This window comes from Athene noctua, chromosome Z (genome assembly GCF_965140245.1).
Source record: "Athene noctua chromosome Z, bAthNoc1.hap1.1, whole genome shotgun sequence".
Lineage (NCBI taxonomy): Eukaryota > Metazoa > Chordata > Aves > Strigiformes > Strigidae > Athene > Athene noctua.
This window is the reverse complement of record NC_134077.1, coordinates 70705866-70729677: the sequence shown is the minus strand read 5'-3', so window position 1 is coordinate 70729677 and position 23812 is coordinate 70705866. Positions and strand designations below refer to the sequence as shown.

At 39.3% G+C, this 23812-nt stretch overlaps 1 protein-coding gene across 1 annotated transcript in view; it reads right to left on the bottom strand.

Annotated features, from left to right (window-relative positions):
- LOC141973507 (histone-arginine methyltransferase CARM1-like) overlaps positions 1–23812 on the bottom strand; it is a 78253-nt gene that overhangs the window by 23460 nt on the left and 30981 nt on the right. Inside the window, exons 3-5 of the mRNA XM_074932174.1 lie at positions 15096–15202; positions 14794–14898; positions 440–550 (exon numbers count right to left, since the gene is read on the bottom strand). Coding sequence (XP_074788275.1) covers positions 440–550; positions 14794–14898; positions 15096–15202 — 323 coding nt within the window. The remainder of the gene's footprint in view (positions 1–439; positions 551–14793; positions 14899–15095; positions 15203–23812) is intronic.

Sequence of the window (23812 nt, the reverse complement as noted above, 5' to 3'; positions counted from 1 at the left end):
CACACTTAGCAGGAAACTAACTCAGCTGTCTGATCACACAGTTGTCCAAGAGTCTTAGGAAAAAACAGCCCAATGTTCCTGCACCGAACCCCTGAAAACAACATTGGGTTTAATTTTTTTTCCCTTCTACAAGTAAGAAGTTAAATCACAGTTATAACCGTTCACAGTTATAACTGCAACTGCGAACAACAATCATGTAGTTTATTTATATGATACATTAGAACATTTAGAACACCTTCAAAAATTACCTTTCAGAAAGTGCGACCCTTTAGAGACCTGACTTTTTTAGAAAAATCACACTGAAGCCTTCAGCATAAGCCTTTTTGAGGCACAGTTTAACGTAAATTTAACAACGTAAGCCTTTTCGAGGCAGGTTTTAATCTTTTAACATTTTCACTCTACACCACTCTAACACTTGGCTTGTGTGAAAAACACTTACCTCCGCATATTTTGCCATTGAACTGGCTTCAACTGCATAGACTTTTCTAGCTCCAACTTGCACTGCAAAAAATGAAAGGATTCCTGATCCACAGCCAACATCTAGGACCACCTTGAAAAGAAAAGGCAGATTAAAAGAAACAAAATAATTAAAAAGTCACTTCTGATACCTCTTTTTAAGTAACTAAATTTTCATTGCTGTATCCTGCATTTAGTAAGCCTGGCATTATGCAAAAATATTACTAATTTCACTTGAAAAAGTAAAAGGACTTGTTAATGAAGAGTTTTAATGACCTTAATTTTTATTTTAACAGCAAAAGCATATTTTTAAAAGACTGTGGATTGTTTTCATGTATAAATACATAGTTATGGTTTGGAGGAAATAGATCTTTTTTAGTTTCTTCAGGACAAAAATTCAAAAAACAAGTGTAGTCTGAATACAGTGGGTAGGGAAGGAAGACGTGATAATAATAATTCTTTGAAGGACTACAGAATCATGTCTTTCTGCATGAAACATCACTATGTGATGTGGAAGTATCTTGGACAAAATCAAACTACATAACATTGAAATATTGGTTCTGCTTGCTGACATTACTAATAGACCTTCAATTACACTGCTTGATGTGGTGTCTCTCAAAGGCCTTCAGTTAAACATAAATCCCAAAGCCTTGTTTTCTCCATCAGTCAGGTGGCTCACTTGTTGCAAGCCAAAATGTTGACTGAAATGTGAAGGGTGAAAATTTTTGTTTCAGTGTATAGTGTAATGCAAAGCCAGCTACTGCCACAAAAGTCCACATAAGCATCTTGTTCCTAGCTTCATTCTTTTGTACAGGCAGCCTGGTTTGGGCTGAAATAGAGTTCATTTTTCCTGAGAAGTGAGGGGGCACAGCTGGAGCGCTGGACCCAGATTTGAGCAGGGACAGAGTTAACTTTTCTTGAGCTGGGAGGGGGCACAACTGGCGTGTCAGACCCAGACTGGCCCTTGGAGTATTCCATATCATGTGACATTATGCTCAGTATACAAATGAGGCAAGTTCTTGAGCTTCTGGGTTTTGCGATGGTGAGATCTTTGTTCTTTTGGGATCATTGGCTGGGAGCAGGCTGGGTATTGTTAAAGTAATCACTTTGTCCATTATCCGTTTGTACTTTCTGTTATTGTTATTGTTTTGTTTTATTACAATCACTAAACTGTTTATTTTATCTCAACCTAGGAGTTTCCATTTGCCCCTACAGTTCTCCCACTCATTTTCCAGGTAGGGGAAGGGTGAGCGACCACCTGCATGGTGTTTGGCTGCTGGCCAAGTTCAAACCATGACAACAGGTCCCTCAACACTGCTGCAGAGGCATAACTACATGGAAAGAGAAGCTAATTGCTGGAGAAATGATTAAGATGATGTGACTGATTTGATCATTGATGCAAAGTCCAACACAATTAGGCTAACACCAGTACCTTGCTTCTCCAAAATTTTAATACCAGCTTTGAGAAAAATCTCACATAACAGCTCATCATTCAGTTTCCTCCTATGGGTTTGTGCTTGACTGAAACCAAGGAGGAACAATTTTCCTGACCCTGTGGCTGAAATTCTCATTAAATTTTGAGCCAAGATACGAAATTCACATGCCTATTAGGTGGTTCAAGGCTTCTGAAAGTGGAACCTCCTAAGATTTCAAAGCACTTCAACCATGAAACTGAGTTGCAGCCCTGATCCAATCTCAAGAGTCAAGAGTGGAGAAGACGAAATATAATACAGATTCAGAGTAATACTGCAGCTTAGTATGCCACCAACTACCCCTGTTCTTTATTGCTTCTTTGCCCCAACTTCCCATATGATGCACATGTCTTACCAGCCTTTAAAAACAGAAAGAGATTTTTTTTTTTTTTGTATTCAAACAGCATAGTTTTGACAGAAGAATAATCTCTTAGAATAAAGGGCACATTCCACTCCCTGGAAGTTACTCTACAGGACATCTAGGTTATGTATTGAAGAATGCAGTCTAACACACGTGGCCTGGATCTGTTGTATATAATATGAATCCGTGTTACAGAAGTAGTCCACTGCAAAATAAATTAACATGTGATACTGCACATAGTTTCAAGTTTGGTGTAGAGGCCAGAACCTTGCCTTTAATAATTTTATTTCCTAGTGAAAGATTTTATTAAACTCATTTTTTATGTCACAGGTGCCAGATTATTACAGGTCCAGTTTTGTTTCTAAGCTTTGGCAGGTGTTAGAATATGCTCCTATACCCAGAACCACTTCAGTACAGCAAGTGACAGTAAGTATCAGTTACGTACACAGGGAGGGAGACAATGACAAGTCAAAGCCAATTACATTGAACCCTAGGTATGACAGAAGGTTTGATAGGCTATTTCTCAATACCCCATGGGAACCAGAAATACAGTAACTATTTCTCTCTGCATATGTGGAAAGTAAAAAGAAGAGTAAATTGCTCAAATTCAACAAAAAAAAAATCCAATGGAGAAGTATGGCTTTTTATACCAGACCTAATTTTCATGCCATTTCTTACCCTGTGCCTATGCCACCATCAGCAGGTGGCACAGCTGTATTGGAACATTTTTTTTTTTTCTGGATTATTTACAAAGACTAACTCTAGTCTGATTTTCTTCTAGCTCAGTCCAGTTCAGTTTCATCTAGAATTAATCCAGCTTGCTTACTCTGAGACCACTTCACAATGTGGTCTGAAGCACCTTGAGTGGCCACAATAGAAATTCACTTCAGAAGCTCACTCCTGACCCGTATCAAGACTAATGAAGACACAAATGAGCACAGCAGACTGAAGCAGCTGACACAGATGTAGCATTTGCCCAGTAATTAGTGAAGCAAGAGGAAAAGGGGCCCAGAAATCATGTGTGACACAGTGTGGGAACTGCTGGAGGCTGCACAACAAGGCATAGGCATACCCCCTAAGACTTGCTAGATCAACAGCCCTTGACACACCAGAGACCTTGATCCAGGACAGAATTTGTAAGGTGGGTGGTGGGCTGCATGGAATGGCTGATGACTCTCCCAGAGGCTGCGATCCATGGTGACCTGTGGGGAAGGTGGGCTCTGGCTGGTGAGGACCACCTGGTGTGAGGCGATGGCTGGAGAGGAGCAGACTGTGAACCACTGGGGTGGTTGAACAGGAGGTAGGATCTTCACACCTACTTTTTAGAAGCAAAAGCTCTGAGCATCAACACATGGCTGTGCAGCTAGTATTACAGACAGAAATTCAGCTTATATGAGGACAGTACCTTCCTGAGGAATGAAGACTGATGAGGAGAGACATGACCATCTAAAAAATCGGGGTGAGTATCTTTGCCAACATAACAAGGAGGGCTGAAAAACTAGGTACATATTGTTTGAGGTCATCATAGCCTGGAGAGAAGTGAAGGTATGAGGAGAAGTGTCAGGAGAAAGCACAATCAAGGCTCCCCACGCACCCTTTGTAAAAGCAGCATGACAGGGGAGCCACCTGAAATGCATGTACACAAGCACATGTGGCATGAGAAACAAACATCAGGAATCTGAAGTTCATGTACAGATGCACAACTTTCATCTCATAGGGATTACAGAGATATCGTGGGATAGCTTGCACATCTAATGCTGCAACAGATGGCTACAGGCTGTCAGAAAGGATAGGCTGGGAAGGTCAGGAGGAGGGGTTGTACTCTATGCAAATAATGACTCAAGTGCATGGAGCTTTGGGACTAGACAATGAGCTAGCTGAGATCTTATGGGTAGAGATAAGAAGACAAAAGGTAGGGATACAGATACTACTGAGGTAGGCATCTGTTATAGACCTTTTGATCAAAAAGAGGAGAGAAACAATGCCTTCTGAAGGAAGCCTCATGATCCTAAGCCCTATGACTTATTGGGAAATTCAACCACTCCTGTTCCTACTGGGGCACAACCAATCCACGGGATTTTTGTAGTTTCTTGATAACCTCCTGATAGTCATTATCAATAGGCTGAGTGATGATGATGTCATGCATATTGAGAGGAAAGATGGTAGGCTGTATGTGCTTCAGTATTTATTTTGAAATGTGAATGCAACTACTTCAGAAATTATGAGAAATCAGAGTCAGGAATAACTTATATCCTACCCTCCTGACAACAGTTCAGTATCGCTCCTGCTTTCACATATACAGATTAATACCTTTCCTAATGTGAATTTAATGTGAATTATTTCTGTGTGCAAATACCCTTGTATGCTTGTAGTTGCAGAATTAGTGCTGAAATGCACTTTTGATTGAGAAAGGTGGGGGCCAGACATCAGACAAAGAAAAGCAACAACAGGGTGAACACATAAAAATAAAAGCAAAAATGTCATATGTATACAGTGACATTTATAATTCAAAATTACTACATATCAGCCATATAATATACAGAAATTTCTGTGTTTTTTCCCAGCATGTATCTTTGATTGTACAATGAGAATGGCTAATCTGTGTGATCCCTCATTCAGCATGATTGGAGATATCCTCAGTTTGGTTGCTTTGCTTTCAAATAAGTTATTCATAAATAGTCTACAAATGAAAAAATTCAGAGGGCTCAGAATCTAAGACTTATTTTCAAAAAAAGTAGAAATGTGTCAGCCTTTACTCAGTTTGAAACATTATTATACACTGCTACTGTAAAATTTAGTTCTGAGTATTTCTTTAGTATAATCAATTAAAACACTTTGAACTCCCCCTTTTGGCTCTTAGAATTCAAAATCTAAGACAAAGTTTTACTAAAAAAATAGTGAAAGCTCTAAGGCGACTCCTTCTAAGGATAAATACAATGGAGTATATGCCGCTAAGAATTACCATATTAATGTGAAGAATCCAGCCTCAGATTCATTAGATTCTGAATGAGTTTTTATCCTTTAAAGCTTCAATAGACATAAACAGTCAATCTAAGCACTACTCCTAGTTTGTCTTAAAGTAGCTTACCTCTGAGAGACAATGTCTGAATTTATCACCAAGAATGCTCTCAAAGGGTCCAGAATTAATTTTGTCCAGCACAACTTGGATAACCTGTTGCACTTCTTATACAGATATTTTTTCAAAAACAAACAAGAGCCTAGAATAAGAAAAAAAAAAAAAAATCTACTTTATCACCAGACATCCCTTCACTGTAGGCAAAATTGTTTGTATAATAGGTCACTAAAGAATTTAGGGAAGGAGGCAGCAACAGTAAAGAAATACATTGGGGGGATGCCGAGTAGGTGGAAAATAGTAAGATGAACAGTAACTAAATAAAAGTTGTTCCAATAACGAAGGTATTAAAAGAGTTATGTCCTTTTTGCCTTTTTTTATCTCCTCCCTGACATCATTAAATGTTTCTGCCTGTTTTATAGTTTCTGGATGTAGTATAAATATAGTTGCCGTATTTCCAACAGATCAAGTCTCGGCACAAGGGGTTTCTCAGGTTCTCATGGGAAGGCATTTTGCCACAATGTAGGCAGTTCAATTTTTTCAGCTACATTTATTTTGAAAATTGCCATTTCTCAACAGAATCATGAAAAAGAGAGATCATTTTCTAGGTGGGTGGCCAACAACACCCATCCTGTAATAGTCTTGCTATTAGGTATGCTGAAGAGAAGCCAAGGCACCTCGAACAGCTGGGAAAATAAATAAACCAAGAGCAAAAGCAAGCAAGCTGTACTACACAGCAGCAAGATTTCCTACAGAGGCAAAGAGTATGCCAAACCTGAATTCCTTAATGCAGTTACAAAAATGGAATGGATATGTTACCTACAGAGATATATTTGCCTTTTGCATTATAACATGGGAGTGTCTTATTTGGCAAGAAGCAAACGGCAAATAGAATCCTCTCTCCGTTGCTTCTTTCACTATATATTGAAGTTACAAATGCCAGTACAAAATTTATTCCCTTGATGATGCAGTAGCTCCACTTACCCAACTGGTATCATCCAATACCACATTTCAGGGTTTGATTCTGATGCCTACAGCAAACCAGGGTAGCCCTTCTAGTTTACTAATCTTATTGAATTAAACAAGAGGGGAGGACTGTCTCAAGCCTGAAAGAAACTGAATCTATTTATTTCTCTTCTATAAAGGTTTGTTTCATTTCTGTGAAAGTAAATAGTTAAGTGTAGTTTTTAAAGAAGCACTTTTTACCTAAGTTGCATGGGAAAGAAAAATTATCAGCTGTACTTGAATTTATTACTGAATTTAATGAATAGTTAAAACATACCAATCTTAAAGACATTCAGATAAATTTAACACTTACAGCTCTCCTCATTTTGGCCATAAATATGCTGTGCATTTAAAGGGAAGTGTTTTGTTTGGTATTTACTTGTGTTATTAAAGCCTCTTTTTCTGTGACATAGTAAAGCCATTTGTCCTGGTGTGAGTTTAAGTAAGTCAGAAGCTCCTTTTAAAAGAAAGTGCACACAGAAAGATGAGCGAAAGGAAGGGAAAAGGAGGTAAGAAAAAAATTACAACAAAGTAAAAACCCCTTATTTTATGGAGAGGTGAGCAGTGTCACAGCAAGCTATGCAGATGACACAATGTCCAGTGATTAAAGAGCAGAGAATGCTAATGAAGATGGGCTACTGGACAATGCACAGATAAACTAAACACAGTGCTGGTTAATATAAATTTGTGGATAATATTAACTGTTCATGTACCAGCCAAGTTCTAAATGAATCATCACCACCAACCACAACAAAGAGCCTAGGCACTGTTATGAATTGTTTGGTGAAGATCAGTGCTCCATGGACAGGTGCAGTCATGGGATATAAAGTCAAGATTTGAGAAGTACAGTAAAGAATAACTAGGGAGTTAGAATTCTGCAATATAAATCAATTGTATGGCATTGTCTACACTACCATGCATAACTCCTGTTAATCCTTCTCAAAACAGGTGCTGCAGAATTAATGGTAGCTGAGAAAGAGGGCAAGAATGATAATGGGGCATGTGCAATTTCTTCATACAGGAAAACATGAGCAGGACTGAGAACACTGACTACATAAAAGAGACAACAAAAACTGACATAATGGAGGAACGATGCAAAGAAAATTAGAACTTCAATACTCCTTTATACTCCTTTGCCTCACAACATAAAAGCAAAGTGACAGAATTACAAAGATGATAAATTAAAAATCTTACTAAAGGAGATACTTTTCTGCATAATGTGATTGTATTATGGATTTTTTTTTCTGTATTAAGAGTGGAATCAGAGAAGATTGTGTGCTCAGGGACTAGTTCTGGAGAGGTTCAGAAAGTCTCTAGTTAGTGTGACTAATTGCAATAGAAAAAGAAGGTAAAAAACCATTGTAAAATATACTAGTCCTAAGCTTTGCATTTCAAGGAGCCTAAACAAATGAAATTAGAGAATTACTTTATCTGTGGCTGGGAGACACTTTATCCTACATCTCCACAGTGTAAGCTTTCTTTTGCTAAAGTAACTGGATTGGACAATATGAGAGGCAGAGAACTAGACAAAGAAGGAATAATCATTGTTTTATTCATTACAGTAGTCCTCAAGATCTATAAACATATTTTAGAGATGAGTTTTACATCAAGTTGTAAGGTCCTGCATTGTTTCCAAATCTTTCCCTTGTACAAATAGAGTCACAGCAGCCCCTTATCTGCTTGCTCAGTTTGTAATGACTGTGGGGTGCAAAAACCTTCAGTGTAGACCTGTATGAAAGAAATATAAACTAAAATAACTTTGCAGGTATTTGCAAGTGACTAAATGGCACAATAGCAAATTAACACAGTCAACAGTTAAGATAGGAAAATTAATACTGTATATGAGCTCCAAAATGCCAAAGGGGTATGATAGCAGGACAAAATGTCAAAAAGCATATATATGTGGGTTCCCAGATTGTTCACAGAAGACAGCAGAGGAATTTGTACAATAGTTCATATTTGGATCCACAGTTGGCATCATTCATCCTGAGGATGTACCATAACCACCATTCATTTTCACCTATGTGTTTGACAATAACATTAATAATATAATGCACACAGGAGTTAGTCTCCTGGTTTCAGCTGAGATAGAGCTGCGTTTTCCTCTTAGTAACTAGAACGATGCAGTGATTTGGATTCAGTATGGGTTTGGTATAAGAAAAATGTTGATAATACACTGATGTTTTCAGCTGTTGCTAAGAACCCAAGGACTTCCCAAAGTTCCATGTCCTGCCAGTGTGCAGGTGTGCAAGAAGCTGGGAGGGAGCATGGCCAGAGCAACAGACCCAAACTGGCCAATGGAATATTCCATATTGTATAATGTCATGGTCAATATATAGAGGAGGGTTGGCCAGGAAGGGGGTGCTCTCTCTCGCTTCTGGGATTCTAGTTTCAGGATCTTGGCTCCTCCAGGACTTCTAGCCACAAATGGGCTGGGTATTGGTTGGCAGGTGGTAAGCAATCGCATTGTGCATTACCTGTTTGCACTTTATATTATATTATTGTTTTATTTTATTTCAATTATTAAACATTTTTTATCTCAACCTACGACTCACTCGACCCCTCCAATTCTGTTCCCTATCCCAGGCACAGGAGGGTAAGCCAGCAGATGCATGGTGTTTACTTACCAGCTGGTTTTAAATCACAGCAATCGTTTTGATGCCCAAAGGCATAATGACAGATAAGTCCAGAGCCTATTATAACAAATTTGTTATAAGTATTAATTATATTGGTTTAATTGTTACTGGTCATAATGTCAGTTTATTGGCTCCCAGACTCACGGTGCTCATTCTTAGAGCTGTGCTATGCATCACCTCACTTGCCATATATAGTGCCTATGCTGCTGCTTGTCACACATGGGAGGTGAATTAAAATTTTCGCTTTGCTGTACTATGTAACACTGGTTTATGGTACGATAAAGTTATCGGTTCTGAGACTAGTCTGGTACCTGTACTCAGCACTGTCGTCATCGTTGTACTTGGGGAGCCATCTAGCGGAAAGTATTAACAATTACACCCTTAACATTTTCTCCTCCGAGAGCGAATCCACGTGGGAAACACCTTCCTTCACCTCCCCCTTCTCTTCCAAGCTACTTAAAACAGCGTTTAAGAATTTCGAGAATTTTAATATCTTGGAATGTTGACACTGACATGAGCGACTTATTGCTAGGAGCCAGCATGTTGCTGCATGTGGTTCGGGTTTGTTCAGGGTTAAGCAAGTAGAGTATCACCCGGAGCACACTGTCACTTGGCTGCTCAGATGCTGTGATAACAGGGCCAGTAGGTTGGATTTAGAGGGTAAGGAAGCCAGGAAACTGGGGTCCTTTGATAGGGAAGGGGGGGTTGATAAAGCAACCGGAAAAGCAGAAAACACCTACAGCCTCCAGAGGCAACTCTTGTCAAGTGTGAAGGAAAGGTATCCCTACAACAAAGAGACTGCATGTAATCTAGGCACGTGGGACAATATAAAGAGAGGTATCCAGTGCCTGAGGGAACTAGCTGTGCAGGAGGTGATTTATTAAAACTCAGCCGACACGCAGCTATCTGAAGGCCCAGATAATGTCCAGTATGGATGAGTCATGTGGCAGAACATTGTACAGGGCATGCCGTCATCATATGCCAACTCACTGGCAGTACTAGATTTAGGAGGAGACAATGAGGCACCAACTTTGAATGAAGTGGCTAGCCAACTCGAGCAATGTGAAGAGAATCTCTCTTCCTTCCTATGGGCCTGCATCTCAGCTGTGGAAAAACTAACAGACATCCTGGAGAAACACGTGGAGGAACTGTTCCCAGAGTTCTAACGATTTGAGGGTAAGTTTCATCTCCCACCTGTACAGACTAATATCTCATCTATTAGAAGCAAACATTCTGCTACTCAGGAGAACTGGTATACACCATGGGGAAAGCTGTGGTATTGCCTGCATGATCATGGAAAAGACATGAGAAAATGGGATGGAAAACCTACCTACCACTTAGAAGAGCAGGTATGAGTTTTAAAGAAGAACTACAAACAGGGGTTCCTTCAGGAGTAATACTGCTGCTCCCATTTCCAGTAACCACTTGCCCAAACAGAGCAGAAGGGTTGACTTTGCTCCTGATCCTAGGAGCATAACTTTTGATTCATATTCACAAGAAGTACATAACCAAGATGAGACTGATACCCACACATACCACACTAGCCCATTCATCAATAACAGATACTATGACAAACATTAGAGGGGCCCTGCCTCCAGCCAGGTGAAGGACAGGGACAACCAAGTTTACTGGACTGTGCACACTGGACTTCCAGGAGTATAAGGCTCAAATGACACTGGTGCCCAATGCATTTCATTTGCATTTCAGGAGTGACAGTGGGTTCTCAACAGCTGACTGTGTTGGAGGCTGAGGTGAGCCTAACTGGGAATGAGTGGTAAAAGCACCCCATTGTGACTGGCCCAGAAGGTCCGTTCAGTCTTGGTATCATCTCAGGAGATGGTATTTCAAGGACCCAAAGGGGCACCAGTGGGCTTTTTTTTTGGTACAGCCAAGTTGGAGACAGAGAAAATCAGACAGCTGTCTGCATTGCCCAGTCTCTCAGAGGATCCTTCTGTTATGGGGTTGCTGAGGGCTGAAGAACAATGCATGCCAATTGCTACCTCAGCCGTGCACTGATGGCAATATTGCACCAACTGAGACTCCATAATTCCCATCCATAAACTGATTCATCAACTAGAGACCAAAGGAATGATCAGCAAGACTCACTCACCTTTTAACAGCCCCATATGGCCAGTGTGAAAGTCTAATGGAGAGTGGAGATTGACAGTAGACTATTGTGGCCTGAATGAAGTCACTCCACTGCTGAGTGTCTCTGTGCTGGACATGCTAGAGCTTCAATATGAACTGGAGTCAGAGGCAACCAAGTGGTATGCCACAATTGTATTGCTAATGCATTCTTCTCAGTCACTTTGGCAGCAGAGTGCAGGCCACTGTTTTCACCTGGAGGGGTGTCCAATACACCTGGAATCAACTGCCCCAGGGGTGGGAACACAGGCCCACCATTTGCCATGGACTGATCCAGACTGCACTGGAACAGGGTGAAGCCCTGGAATGCCTGCAGTACATTAATGACATCATCATATGGGGCAATACAGCAGAAGAAATTTTTGAGAAAGAGGAGAAAATAGTCGAAATCCTTCTGAAGGCTGGTTTTGCTGTAAGATGAAGTAAAGTCAAGGGACCCACACAGGAGATTCAGTTTTTAGGAATAAAATGGCAAGATGGATGTTGTCAGATTCCGATGGAGGTGATTAATAAAATAACAGCTCTGTCCCCACCAACTAACAGAAAGGAAACACAAGCCTTCTTGGGTGTTGTGGGTTTCTGGAGACTGCACATTCCAAATTACAGTTAGATGGTCAGCCCTCTCTATCAAGTCACCTGGAAGAAGAATTATTTTAATTGAGGCCCTGAGCAATGTCAACATTTTGAACAAATTAAACAGGAAATAGATCATGCAGTTGATCTCGGACCAGTCTGGGCAGGACAAGATGTTAAAAATGTGCTCTACACTGCAGCCAGGGAGAACGGCCCTATCTGGAGTCTCTGGCACAGGGCACCTGGGGAGAGTTGGGGCCAAACCCTGGGGTTTTGTAGTTGGGGATATACAGGATCTGAAGTTGCTATACTCCACCTGAAAAGGAGATATTGGCAGCACATGAAGGGGTCTGAGCTGCTTCAGAGGTGATGGGGACTGAAGCACAGCTCCTCCTGGCACCCCAACTGCCAGTGCTGGGCTGAGTGTTCAAAGGGAGCGTCCCCTCTACACACCGTGCAACTGATTCCTCATGGAGTAAATGAGTGGCACTTATCACACAGCAGGCTCAAATAGGGAGCCCCAGTCACCCAAGAATAGTATAAGCGATCACAACTTGGCCAGAAAGCAAAGATTTTGGAATGGCTCCAGAGGAAGAGGTAGCACATGCTGAAGAGGCCCCACCATATAATAAACTACTGGATAACGAGAAGCGATATGCCCTGTTTACCGACGGGTCCTGCCACATTGTGGGGAAACAGCAAAGGTGTAAGGCAGCTGTGTGAAGCCCCACACGACGGGTTGCTGAAGCTGCTGAAGGAGAAGGTGAATCGAGTCAGTTCACAGAGGTGAAATCTGTCCCGTTGGCCTTGGATATCGCTGAGTGAGAGCAGTGGCTGGTGCTCTACCTCTGCACTGACTCATGGATGGTGGCAAATGCCCTGTGGAGGTCGTTACAGCAGTGGAAATGGAGAAACTGGCAGTGTAGAGGCAAACCCATCTGGGCTGCTGAATTATGGCAAGATATTGCTGCTCGAGTAGAGAATCTGGTTGTGAAAGTACACCATGTAGACACTCATGTACCCAAGAGCCGGGCCACTGAAGAACATCAGGACAACCAACAGGCGGATCAAATTGCTATGTTGAGATTAAGGTGGCTTGAGTGGATCTGGACTGGTAACATAAGGGTGAGTTTAAAAACCTCTGTGGTATGGAGGATAATGGCTAAAGTACAGATAATGTTGAGGCCTGGCAGTTTGATTTATGCTCCCACAAACTCAGCACAGAAAACACACCATTCTCAGAATGGTGGAAGCAGCCACTGGATGGTTAGAAACATATGCTGTGATGCATGCCACCGCCCGGAACACTATCCTGGGCCTTGAAAAGCAAGTCTTGTGGTGGCATGGTGGCAGAGAAAGACTTGGGTCAGATAATGGGACTCATTTCTGAAATAATCTCATAGACATGTGGGCCAAAGATCATGTCATTGAGTGGGTGTATCCCATCCTCTACCATGCATCAGCCTCTGGGAAACTAAGTGATACAACAGCTTACTAAAAACTACACTGAGAGCAGTAAGTGGTGGAAATTTCAAACACTGGGATATGCATTTAGCAAAAGCCACCTGGTTAGTTTATATTAGAGGATCTGCCAACCAGGCTGGCCCTGCTCAGTCAAACCTTCTATGTACTGTAGATGGGGACAAAGTCCCTGTAGGGTGCATTAAAAATATGCTGGGGAAGGCAGTCTGGGTTATTCCTGCCTCAAGTGAAGGTAAACCCTTGTGTGGGATTACTTTTGCCCAGGGACCTGGGTGCACTTGATGGGTAATGCAGAAGGACAGGGAAGTCCAGTGTCTACCTCAATGGGATTTGATCTGGGAAGAAAATAGCCAATGAATGTAACTGTATGATGATTACTAAATAACCCTGTTATTGCATATCACCGTTGCTATGGTTGATATGCATCCTACTAATGACATCACAATAATAAAAAATGAACTTCGGTAGAGCCAGGACTGATTTCAGCAATTGGTGCCCAGCAACATCCTCGAGATTGACATCTTCAGGCTGCATACCTCGAGCATGGACCACGCTGAATACATCAGCTATGAGCTCCAAATGTAGCAGAGACTATATGCCATTTCCCAGCTGCATCCAAGGTAATCTGCTCCACTGAGCCAATTCCACCACACCCCTTCTGCCTTAAAAGACTGTCATGGCAGATGGAACCCAAAGTTATGGACTAAATAAACTCACTATAAAATTCGGAGGGATGGCCCATAGAATAATAATACTAGGGGAACTGTGTCTATACATCAAAAACCAGGAAAAGGGATGGTGATTACTTGGAATGTATTGGGCAATGTGGCACCTGAGCATAACGTAAATAGTATGGAATAAGGGGTAGATACTGTCCTATTTTCAGCTGGGACAGAGCTGAGTTTTCTTCTTAGTAGCTAGAACAATGCAGTGATTTGGATTCAGTATGGGCTTAGGTATGAGAAAAATGTTGATAATACACTGATGTTTTCAGCTGTTGCTAAGAACCCAAGGGCTTCCCAACTTCCCATGTCCTGCCAGTGTGCAGGTGTGCAAGAAGCTGGGAGGGAGCATGGCACCTGACTCAAACTGGTCAATGGAATATTTAATATCATGCAATGTCATGTTCAGTACATAGAGGAGGGTTGGCTGGGAAAGGGAGGCTCTGTCTTGCTTCCAAGATTGTGGTTTCAGGATCATGGCTTCTCTGGGACTGCTAGCCAGGAACAGGCCAGGTATCAGTCAGTGGGGTGGTGAACAATAGCATTGAGCATTACCCGTTTGTACTTTCTATTATTGTTATTGTTTTTATTCTATTTAAATTATTAAACTGTTTTTACTTCAACCTATGACTCTCCTTACCTTTAGTCCTTCAATTCTGTCCCCCTTTCCCTAGGCTGGTGAGGGTGAGCAAGTGGCTGCGTGCTGTTTGGCTGCTGGCTGGGTTTACACCATGACAATTAGTATATTCACGCACAAAGTACCAGGTGGGAAAAGGCTCCAGTTTGATCAGTGTTGCTCTACAGGACAAGTTGAAGTTTAAATCCTAAACAGCATACTGGAACATTTAAGACTCTTAACAGAGCTTACCTTGTTTGTAAAATCTATGTGATTCTGTATGATAGCTCTGTGATAAGTGGCTGTTCTCACAAAATCCTGCATGATATTCTGTTGCTGAGACAGACAGCTATAAAACTAAAAGAGAGGAAAAACAGAAAAAAGATAAAGCCCTTCTTCTGTCAATCTTACATTAAATTACTTGGTACTTAAATTACCAAGGTCCTGACCACCCTCTGAATAAACCTAAGTTATCTTTCTAACTGACCTGGTGACTAAGGTCAAGAAAACAACAGTAACTCAGATTTCACAAACTGTCACCAAAGTTTCATTACCTGAAAATACTGAGCAGCAGATGCTTCATCTGTTCGCTCCTTGAACACAGAGTTCTCCTTCTTTTGGCTACGGCATCTCTTTAATGCATTTGAAAATGTGTTGCATTCTGGAAAAAAATAGAAAAGACACAAATATAGCAAAAACCGAAAGGATAGCAAATTAAGATAAACATCCAATGACAAGGTAAGAACACATTCAGTCACACTTGAGAGGAATGCTTCATTTGGCTTATGGTGTTCATAAATACACATTGAACAGTTTCAAATGTCATTAAACACACAAGGGGTGTTGCAAATATCTGGCCAGCATTGAAAGATTTCCAGAAGCACCTGGATGCATGCAACATTGCTGTCAAGGATTCACCATTCAGGTTTGCTAACTCCTGAAAATATCTGTGATCATGAACTCTAACAAAGTTGTGGCTGAACATAAACCTCAACCTACTATTTCAGGTTAACCTATGCTAATCCAGGCTCCACACAAAGAGCCACCTAGGGTTATTGTAAAACGCATGGATTTGAGTGAGGAGGTTTACAACCTAGAATAAACCAGTCAAATGTAACTGGCCTAGAAAGCCAGGCTGAGGAGCATTTCTCTTCCTTTTGAAGCAATGTAGCTAAAAAGCTTCAGAGTTATAGCCCTTTGGCTTCTGTGGACAAGATCACTTCTGACATTAGGTAACAGCAAAGATCATGTGGATCTAAAAAACAAACAACCAGTTCACACAAGGGCTTTTGTCTCCATCTTTCAAAGCAACCCATCAAACATAAAGTAATTCCTTGATATCCAAAAGAAAGGCACATGCCAGTAAGTGGAGAAACTATCAAGAAAAAGCTCTGTAAGGGAAAACTGTAAGGGGGGAAGCATGGATGACAACAATAGAATCAGGGATGGAAGTCTGGCATCTTCTGCTCATACAAAGACAAGAGAAGATAGAGAAATCAGACCACACCACATACATAATTTGCTAATCCAGAGAGACAGGAAACTCCTACAACAGTTCATAGATTTACAAATAAAAATAGAAATTGCCTAAAATATGTCACTGTGCACTTAGAAGTACATGCTAAGGCTCTCACAATTTGAAGATAATTCAATAATTCAATACTTTGAATGGCCTTTGAAACAAAAGGTCTGAAGATAACAGAAACAAATCATTAATAAACTTCCCAATACAGTAACTAAGGAGAATTTCCCTCATCATTTCAGGAAATTTTGAAATCCTCAAAACAGAGATTTGGTTGCGCTGATCCTTTTCCACTGCAGAAATCTGGCATATCCAAAAGGGAAGAGACATAAAAGACAGCAAGTGACTTTCCCTTTAGCTGTCAAAATCAGGACAAGCTCAATGTCAGGCTGTTTGGGAATGACCCATGTTTATACAACCTAGTAAAAGCGTGGTTGCTGCAAAGTTATCTTTAAGGGCTAAGAAAGCATTTTTGAGTAGGGTCTTCAGAGAGAGACCCTTACTAGAAAATTTTAAGTTCTGGGAAAAAATGTATAATAAAGACAGCACAGAATTCATCAAGAGCATCATAAATTGCTATTATTGTTATCCAAGCTTTCCAGTCTTTATACAGATTGAAACCACTAAAACTGGAAAACTTTGGGGCAGCCATATATTGTTTCACCATAAAAATTTCACACCAAAAATGTGACAGTCAGTCATACTTCCTCAGAGAAGTCCCAATCAATTAAGGGTCCTTGAATCTCTGGGCTTCCCCACATAACAAAGTCCACTTGTAAGTGTCCACTGGTCAAGCCGCTTCTCTCCGCTGAAATTATGAGCAATCTAATGCATGCAAATAATTTTGCTGAAAATCTGGAACAATAGCTCTAAGAATCATCAGCATTAGTTTGCTGTGAACAAACACATCAGTTTAACCTCACTCTAGTAGAAGGCTGTAAGGGTGGCAGAAATTGTAAAAAACAACTCACCAGCTTATTCGAATGCACTTCACCTGCTGATGAAATATGCTAGAGAGCTGATCTGTTGCTACTCTGCAGAATATTCCCTTGTAATTTCCAGGTGGGAGAAAGTCCTATTAGTTACTTCTGGCTTGTCAGCTCCAGTGGGAAGAAGATGCTATGTTCAACATCTGAATTTGGGGTGATATGAGGGTCTCAAAATTAAATTGTTCCAGAAGTAATTGGAAATTACCATGAAAATGTATAAATGTCATCAACATGCCCTTTTCACACTCATACAGGGATGATGGTCAGAATGAAACCATAAGTGACTGGATCATGACAATGAAGAGTGGCCCAAATTACAGAGAACGCCTATTTTCTGCTGGAAGATGCAGAAACCAACTTAAAACAGATTAGCCTATCTGTTCTTTCTCTGCATGAAGAGACAACACCAGAAAAAAGTCTGACACTGGACAATGAGGATTTTTTTCCAGGCAATCACCCATTGTCTTAAGCTTCTCCCATTTGTTTTTTTTTTCCTATGTGAAGGTAAGAGATGATGCTACAGATTCAGTGACATGCTTGAATCCTTTCTTTTCTAGTCACCCTTCACACATTATTTTCACACCTCTACAGAGACTTTTTGGTAGCTCAGAACAATATCTTTGGTGTCTTTGACATCCAGAAATGAGAATAGACTTCAAAACCACAACACTGTAGGAAGTGCCATCGAAGTTTTTATCCTTGGAAGTTTTCAAAAGCTCTGAGAAACATGGGGCTGAATCTGCTTTGCAAAGGTTTAACCAAATGACCATGAGTTCTCTTCCAACTGAATTATTCTTTGATTCTATGAAAAAAAACCCAAAACAAAACAAAGGTATGATTTCCTTGGGATACAGTACTTCTTTATATACAAGAAAGATATTTGTTGCCAGAACTCTCCAGAGTGCTGGCAAATTACAAAACTAGTACTTACTGAGTTGAAGGGTACATCAAAATAGTAAGAACAAGAAGTTAATGGATTTTCTCCACAATCTTCCATAATGGACCTCAGATGTTCTTAAAGTTTTCCTAAGAGTACATGCAGGATCACAAGAGGCTATGGCAAAGTATAGAGCAGAAAATTGTCTCATTTCATTCATCAACCTCAAGAAAAACACAGAATTAATATCTTCTCTATTAGGTGGCAGTAAAGATTCAGCAATAAAAATAGGAACAGCATTAGATCTAATACATCTCAATGGTTTCACAAACTTGAAACCCCAGCTCCACTTTTTGCACATTCATCAGTGGCTAATACTGTGAGAAAAAAACATTGGAGCATAAAACCAGAAATACATATTTAGTTGTTGCACTATAAAACTTTCACCCAAAATCTTTTAGTTGCTTCTACTTACTATTTGAGGAAAATTATAGCTAATAGCTACAAACTAAAGATCAGGTTGTAAGGAAGGAAGAACTGTTGCACATGTGAATTTGGGATTTTGTTTTTCTTTTGAATGCAAACAGTCAAAGGATTCTCAAGGGAAATCTCTTTGGGAATGCAAATTGCCTGGGAATTATTTATAACAATTGCAACCTGTTTCAAATACCGTCTGAGAGTTTAGATACACATTCATTTATGTGACAAGGCAAAATGCCAAATAATAAACTTTTGGCATCTAATATTGAAAACTGGAATTATTGTGAACATGCTGTACATGTACAGATGCAAGAAATTAATTCTAAATAAGACACATTGAAGCTTTAAGAAATTCTCCCAGATAAAGACCCCCTATTATAGAGAAGAGAAAGAGGTTTGCCTTTCTTTAGTATGAACAAGGAACAACACATTTCTTTCTTTTGTAGACTGTCCCAGAAGAAAGGAACTTATCATCTTGTCTGTTTTCTGTATTCAGCAAGTCTATTTTCAATACCTAGCAACAATTAGCTATAGCCTGTCTTCTCTGCATTTGCTTCTTCATGTAAATACACTTGTTTTCTTCCTATATTTTCTGTAAAGGAACTTCTCTTCTTATTAGCAAATAACCCATGCTGCTTGTGATATGAAATACGGTTTTACCTGCATACTGATGAAGGTCCTTTAAATTAAATTTAGTTCTGATCTTCCTAAGAATCTGGGAATTTAATCTGTCATATGTAGAAATATATCCATAACTGATCTTGGCTTTTATGAAAACTGAATTTTCTTCTTTATTTAAAGTAAGGGAACCAGAAAAGGATCTATACCAAAAAGAGGTTGGCTAACTGACAGGCTAGAATACTTGTTGGTCATATACTTTGGAACTCTATTTTGCAACCAGGAATCAGCCATACAGAACTGAAAGTCAGTAAAGCATTTTTCAAGAACAGCCCAAAAATATTTTTGTTCATATTCTTCATCAAGGTTCTAGCACTCTATATATCTTTTCCTTTGATGCTGTAAGGAATTGATTTTCTTATCTCAGGTAGGCTCTTCAGATCTTCCATTATCTTTTTAAAGGCAAACTCAAGTATAATGCTTCTTTACTGAAGGGTGTTACTTAGTAATCTGAATGTACTGTTCCAAACATCACCCCTTCAAAAGTCTTCTATCCAGTTCCAAGAGATTCCTTCTATTATCTCAAATAAATCATACAGATTTTTTTGCCTGCTTCTTTATCTATAAAGAAAAAGGTCCTGCTTGCTTACAAAAACTTTCTGGGTTATGAGGGGTTATACTTAAACAAGTTAATCTATCCTGTAAGATCCAAAATTAATGTGCTTGGGAAGGAGGGAGAGCACAAGTGCTTCTTGATGAAGTGCTTTTCTATGCTATGCACAGCTATCTTTTTTCACCCTTAAAACTCTTTCTATTGCTTTATTCTCTCAAAAAAACTGCAAATTAGGAAGATAGCCGTAACTCTTCTTGAACGGTTTTGGCTGTCTTCAGAGAAATAACTTACAATTTTCACTGACTGAAAAACAAGTCCTTGCATCCCTACCACCCTAATTACTTAAATTAATCTAAAGTTTTCCACTAGCAGGTTGAAAAAACCTTCAAAACTTTGCAAGTGTTATAGCCATGTTCCAAGAGTGACAAAGTAATAAATCAAGGCATTGAAGTGTAGCTCTTACAGTGCATTTACTCTTTCCCATGCATTGTAAGACATCCAGTAATTACTCCAACAAGAATAACTTCATGTTCTTGAAAACTGAGGTAAACAGACATATTTATTGCCTTTTCATCAAAACATTTTCAGTATCTCAAATTCCCACCCAACTCTAAACTCCCCCTAAACCCACAGATGTTTCTCTTTCAAGGAGCCTCATCCGGATGTTGTTCTGAAAATAAAGGAAAATATCAGAACAAAGACCACTATGAATACACAGCTTGATCTAGTTTGTATTGGCTAATCCAGACACTCATTTATTTCAGCACAGTGGAACAGGCTGCAAAACTTGCCCAAGTGCTGGGTGCATCTGAAAAACCTGCAGTCACTGCAGTAAGTACAACACAGCACCTAAATCTGTGCATTTTACCTGCTGAAATAAATGTTTTATCACACCTGTATTTTTAACTGGATTAAAAATCCTCCTTAAACTCTCTGATGAACTGAAGCCTATGACCTATAGTCCATTAACACAAAAAATCCAGCAAGTCAAACTGTCTCTGTTTTAAAACTCAAAAAGCAGCTTGGAAAATTATTTAAATTCATTAAGCACTCTTCTGTAACTGCCTATGTGCAAGCTCTTACAACAGCTAAATCTCCTTCCAGTAAGGGGTATACTTTCTCACATTTACTGCACATCATGCAGCAAAAACATTAAAGCAGGCAGCTATGAGGAAACAGGAAAAAAGGTAGGTTCATATTCTAGTGTGCCTCATAATAAATGCTTCTTTGAAGCAAAACTCATCTTACAAAATTATTCACTTTCATAAGAGAAATGTCAGTTTCTCCTTTTTCTTAGCAATTGAGAAGACAAGGAAAACTCCCACTCCTGTGGGCTGAAGTGCTTTCATAAGGATCTTGTTGAGGAAATTAAAAAAAAAAAATCCCTGCAAATAATTTCAAAGAACATAAAAAAAATGTAACTCCCAGACATTTTGTTTGAAAGCCAAGCTTTTTAGGATTTTTATTTACTTTTCATTTATCCCTTTTCCCCCCAATTAAAATCTGAAACCAGAAATTAATTTGAAAACTTCTACCTTCATAGAAAGCTGTATCTTGCTGAAAAACTGAGGCATTTGGCTGTAAAGTTTTGACTAGCTATGCACCTCATCTAACATTTGCTGTTTGATATTTTATTATCAAACATTTGCTGTTTCATTTGCCAATTTGATAACTTGACAAAGATATTCTGTGGATATTACTCCACTGATAGCCCAAAAACTGAACTGTGTAGAAATTGAATAAAGGCCAGCTAAAACTGATTCCTGCGATCAAAGATAACAGGAACATCCTTTCAAAGAGCTGCACTTCTGCTATGTCTCTTTTGTACTACTCCCCAAAAAAGGAGAGCAGAAACCCCAGGACCCTGTATCACTTCCCACAGGTTCATTCATACTCCATTCCTGCTAAAGTATCACTCAAATGGCTGCACTCTGCATAAGCAGGACTGCTGTACTGATTTCTCTTCACAAAATGCTTATCCTCACAGCAGAAGACACAGACACAAGCTATTAACATAGTGCACCTCACCCATCTGCTCAAGACAGATGGAGTCTCTCACTACTCCAAAGAGAAAGAGGGTAGAAAAGGAACAAGAACAAAAAAAAAAAAAAAAAAAAAAAAAGGAACAAACCTGGTTGATTGTGGGGGAAAAGGAGAAAAAAAACCAAACATAAACAGAATAAAGGTAAGAAAACTCAATGGGGAATAAACCCGCACTAACTCCATGCAGCAGCAGCAGTCCAAAATAATGCTACTTGCGATAAATCATTAAATAAATATATTTTACCAACAGCTGTTAGATCTTCTTATCTAAGGAGATCAGTGTAATAGCCATGGAAAAGCACTAATCCCACATAATTTTGCACTATCTGCTGCAGGCTACTATTAAAATGCAGTACCTACATTAAGGAGTAAATTTGGCCTCTAACTGATGAGAGGTGTACAGTCTTAACTTTGACCATGTTTGAAAAAATGAACGGAAGTCCACAACTTATCACAAGACAGTATCAAATAATCAGACAGGTCAGGCTGTCTCCTGTTAACAAGTGGGACAGTCTTCCACTTGGAACAATAGAATTGCAAGATACCCTAATAACAAAATTCCTGCTTTGCAGAAAAGTGAAACATGCATTAAAAATACAGCATGCTTATCAAGGGCAGATTACTATTCAAGGTGTCTGAGGTTAGAGTATTATTTCCAAATGAGGAAGAAATCTTTTTGCTTCCGTTTAGTTTTAAGTATTAGACTTCAGAAATTCACAGTGACACATTACAAGTACACTAGTAAAACTCCAACAGCATTCGCCACACAGACTCAAAAGAAAAAGTTCCTAGAAATCATTGGGTTTACATCTGTTTGACAGTATTTATCCAAAATATTTATCTTTTTATAACTTCCAACCAATTATACAGCTTTTCATTACCACAAACACAGCAGATTGGCCTAATAGGATTCTGTTCATTTTAACAACTCACTAATATTTCAGCCAGCACTAGATCATTTAGTTGTGACCTTTACTGAATATTAAATCACAATTTGCAGACTAGGTCACTTACCACAATGTTACTTTGTAAGTGAATTTCTGCAGCCTTCTTTCAAACTTTTTTAGTGAGTCTGGATTTGTGTAATGGGGATGACTTTGTGCCAAACACACTAGGTAAGCGAATCATTTCAAGTGTCAGCACAGGAGAATTAGACGCTTAGAAATTCAGTCAGTAAGCACTTCAGCAGCACACAGGGGACTCAAGCAGTTGTGCATTTTTACAGGAAACATGACTGATGGCCTTGTGTCATTCCACATCAGGAACTGGATGCCACATGTTCCAAATCTCATTATTAAATTTCCTAAGTCATACTTCTCCCAAATCAAAAAAACTTTTCTATTTTTAGCAGTAATATATTCTTTCTTTGGTAAGCAGAAAGCAAAATACTGAACCACTTTGAAACTAAACATGCTAACTAAGATTGATTTTCTTCTAATAGTACATTCCACCCATTAGTAAGTGATTCACATTGATACAAAACAAAAATGAAGCCAAACTGATAAAAGTCAGTTATTGTCAAGAAGAATATTAAAGGAGTACCTTTAATTTCAAGCTGCAACCACACTCTAAAGCCACTTGAACTAGCAGATGTGAAAACTTCCCCCACTGTGTCAATCTCCCACTAAAAATGTTACCAAAATAATACCAAAATCATGATTTGTAAAATGGCATTATAAAGTACCTAAATATAAATGTTTCACTTTCATTAGAACAGCCGTTCTAGCTGTATTAGCTAGCAGAGAGAGAAATGGCTTTTTAAGTTGTAGTCAAATTTACACAAAGGTTGTATAAATTATTGTGATTTTGCAAAACTTTTGAAGTTAAGCTATACTTTGGGAACTGTTAAACTAAGAAGCATTAGATCCTTTCTTTTTTTCTTCCTTAAAAGTATGGATGATTTTTTTGTATACAAGCTTCTTCAGAATACAAATTAGATTTTAATGAAGGAAGATTTAGCTCAGTACAATATAAGTGGATGAAATGGAAATATTGAGAGAGAAATGGTTGATGGAGGGGGTTCACTTGTGTCTTCTAGTTTTAAATAGCAAGAATGCTGAAAGTCTTGGTACATAAGATGTCCAGCAGTGCTTAGCGAGAGCCTCTTCTGAACTGGTGGCCACAGATAA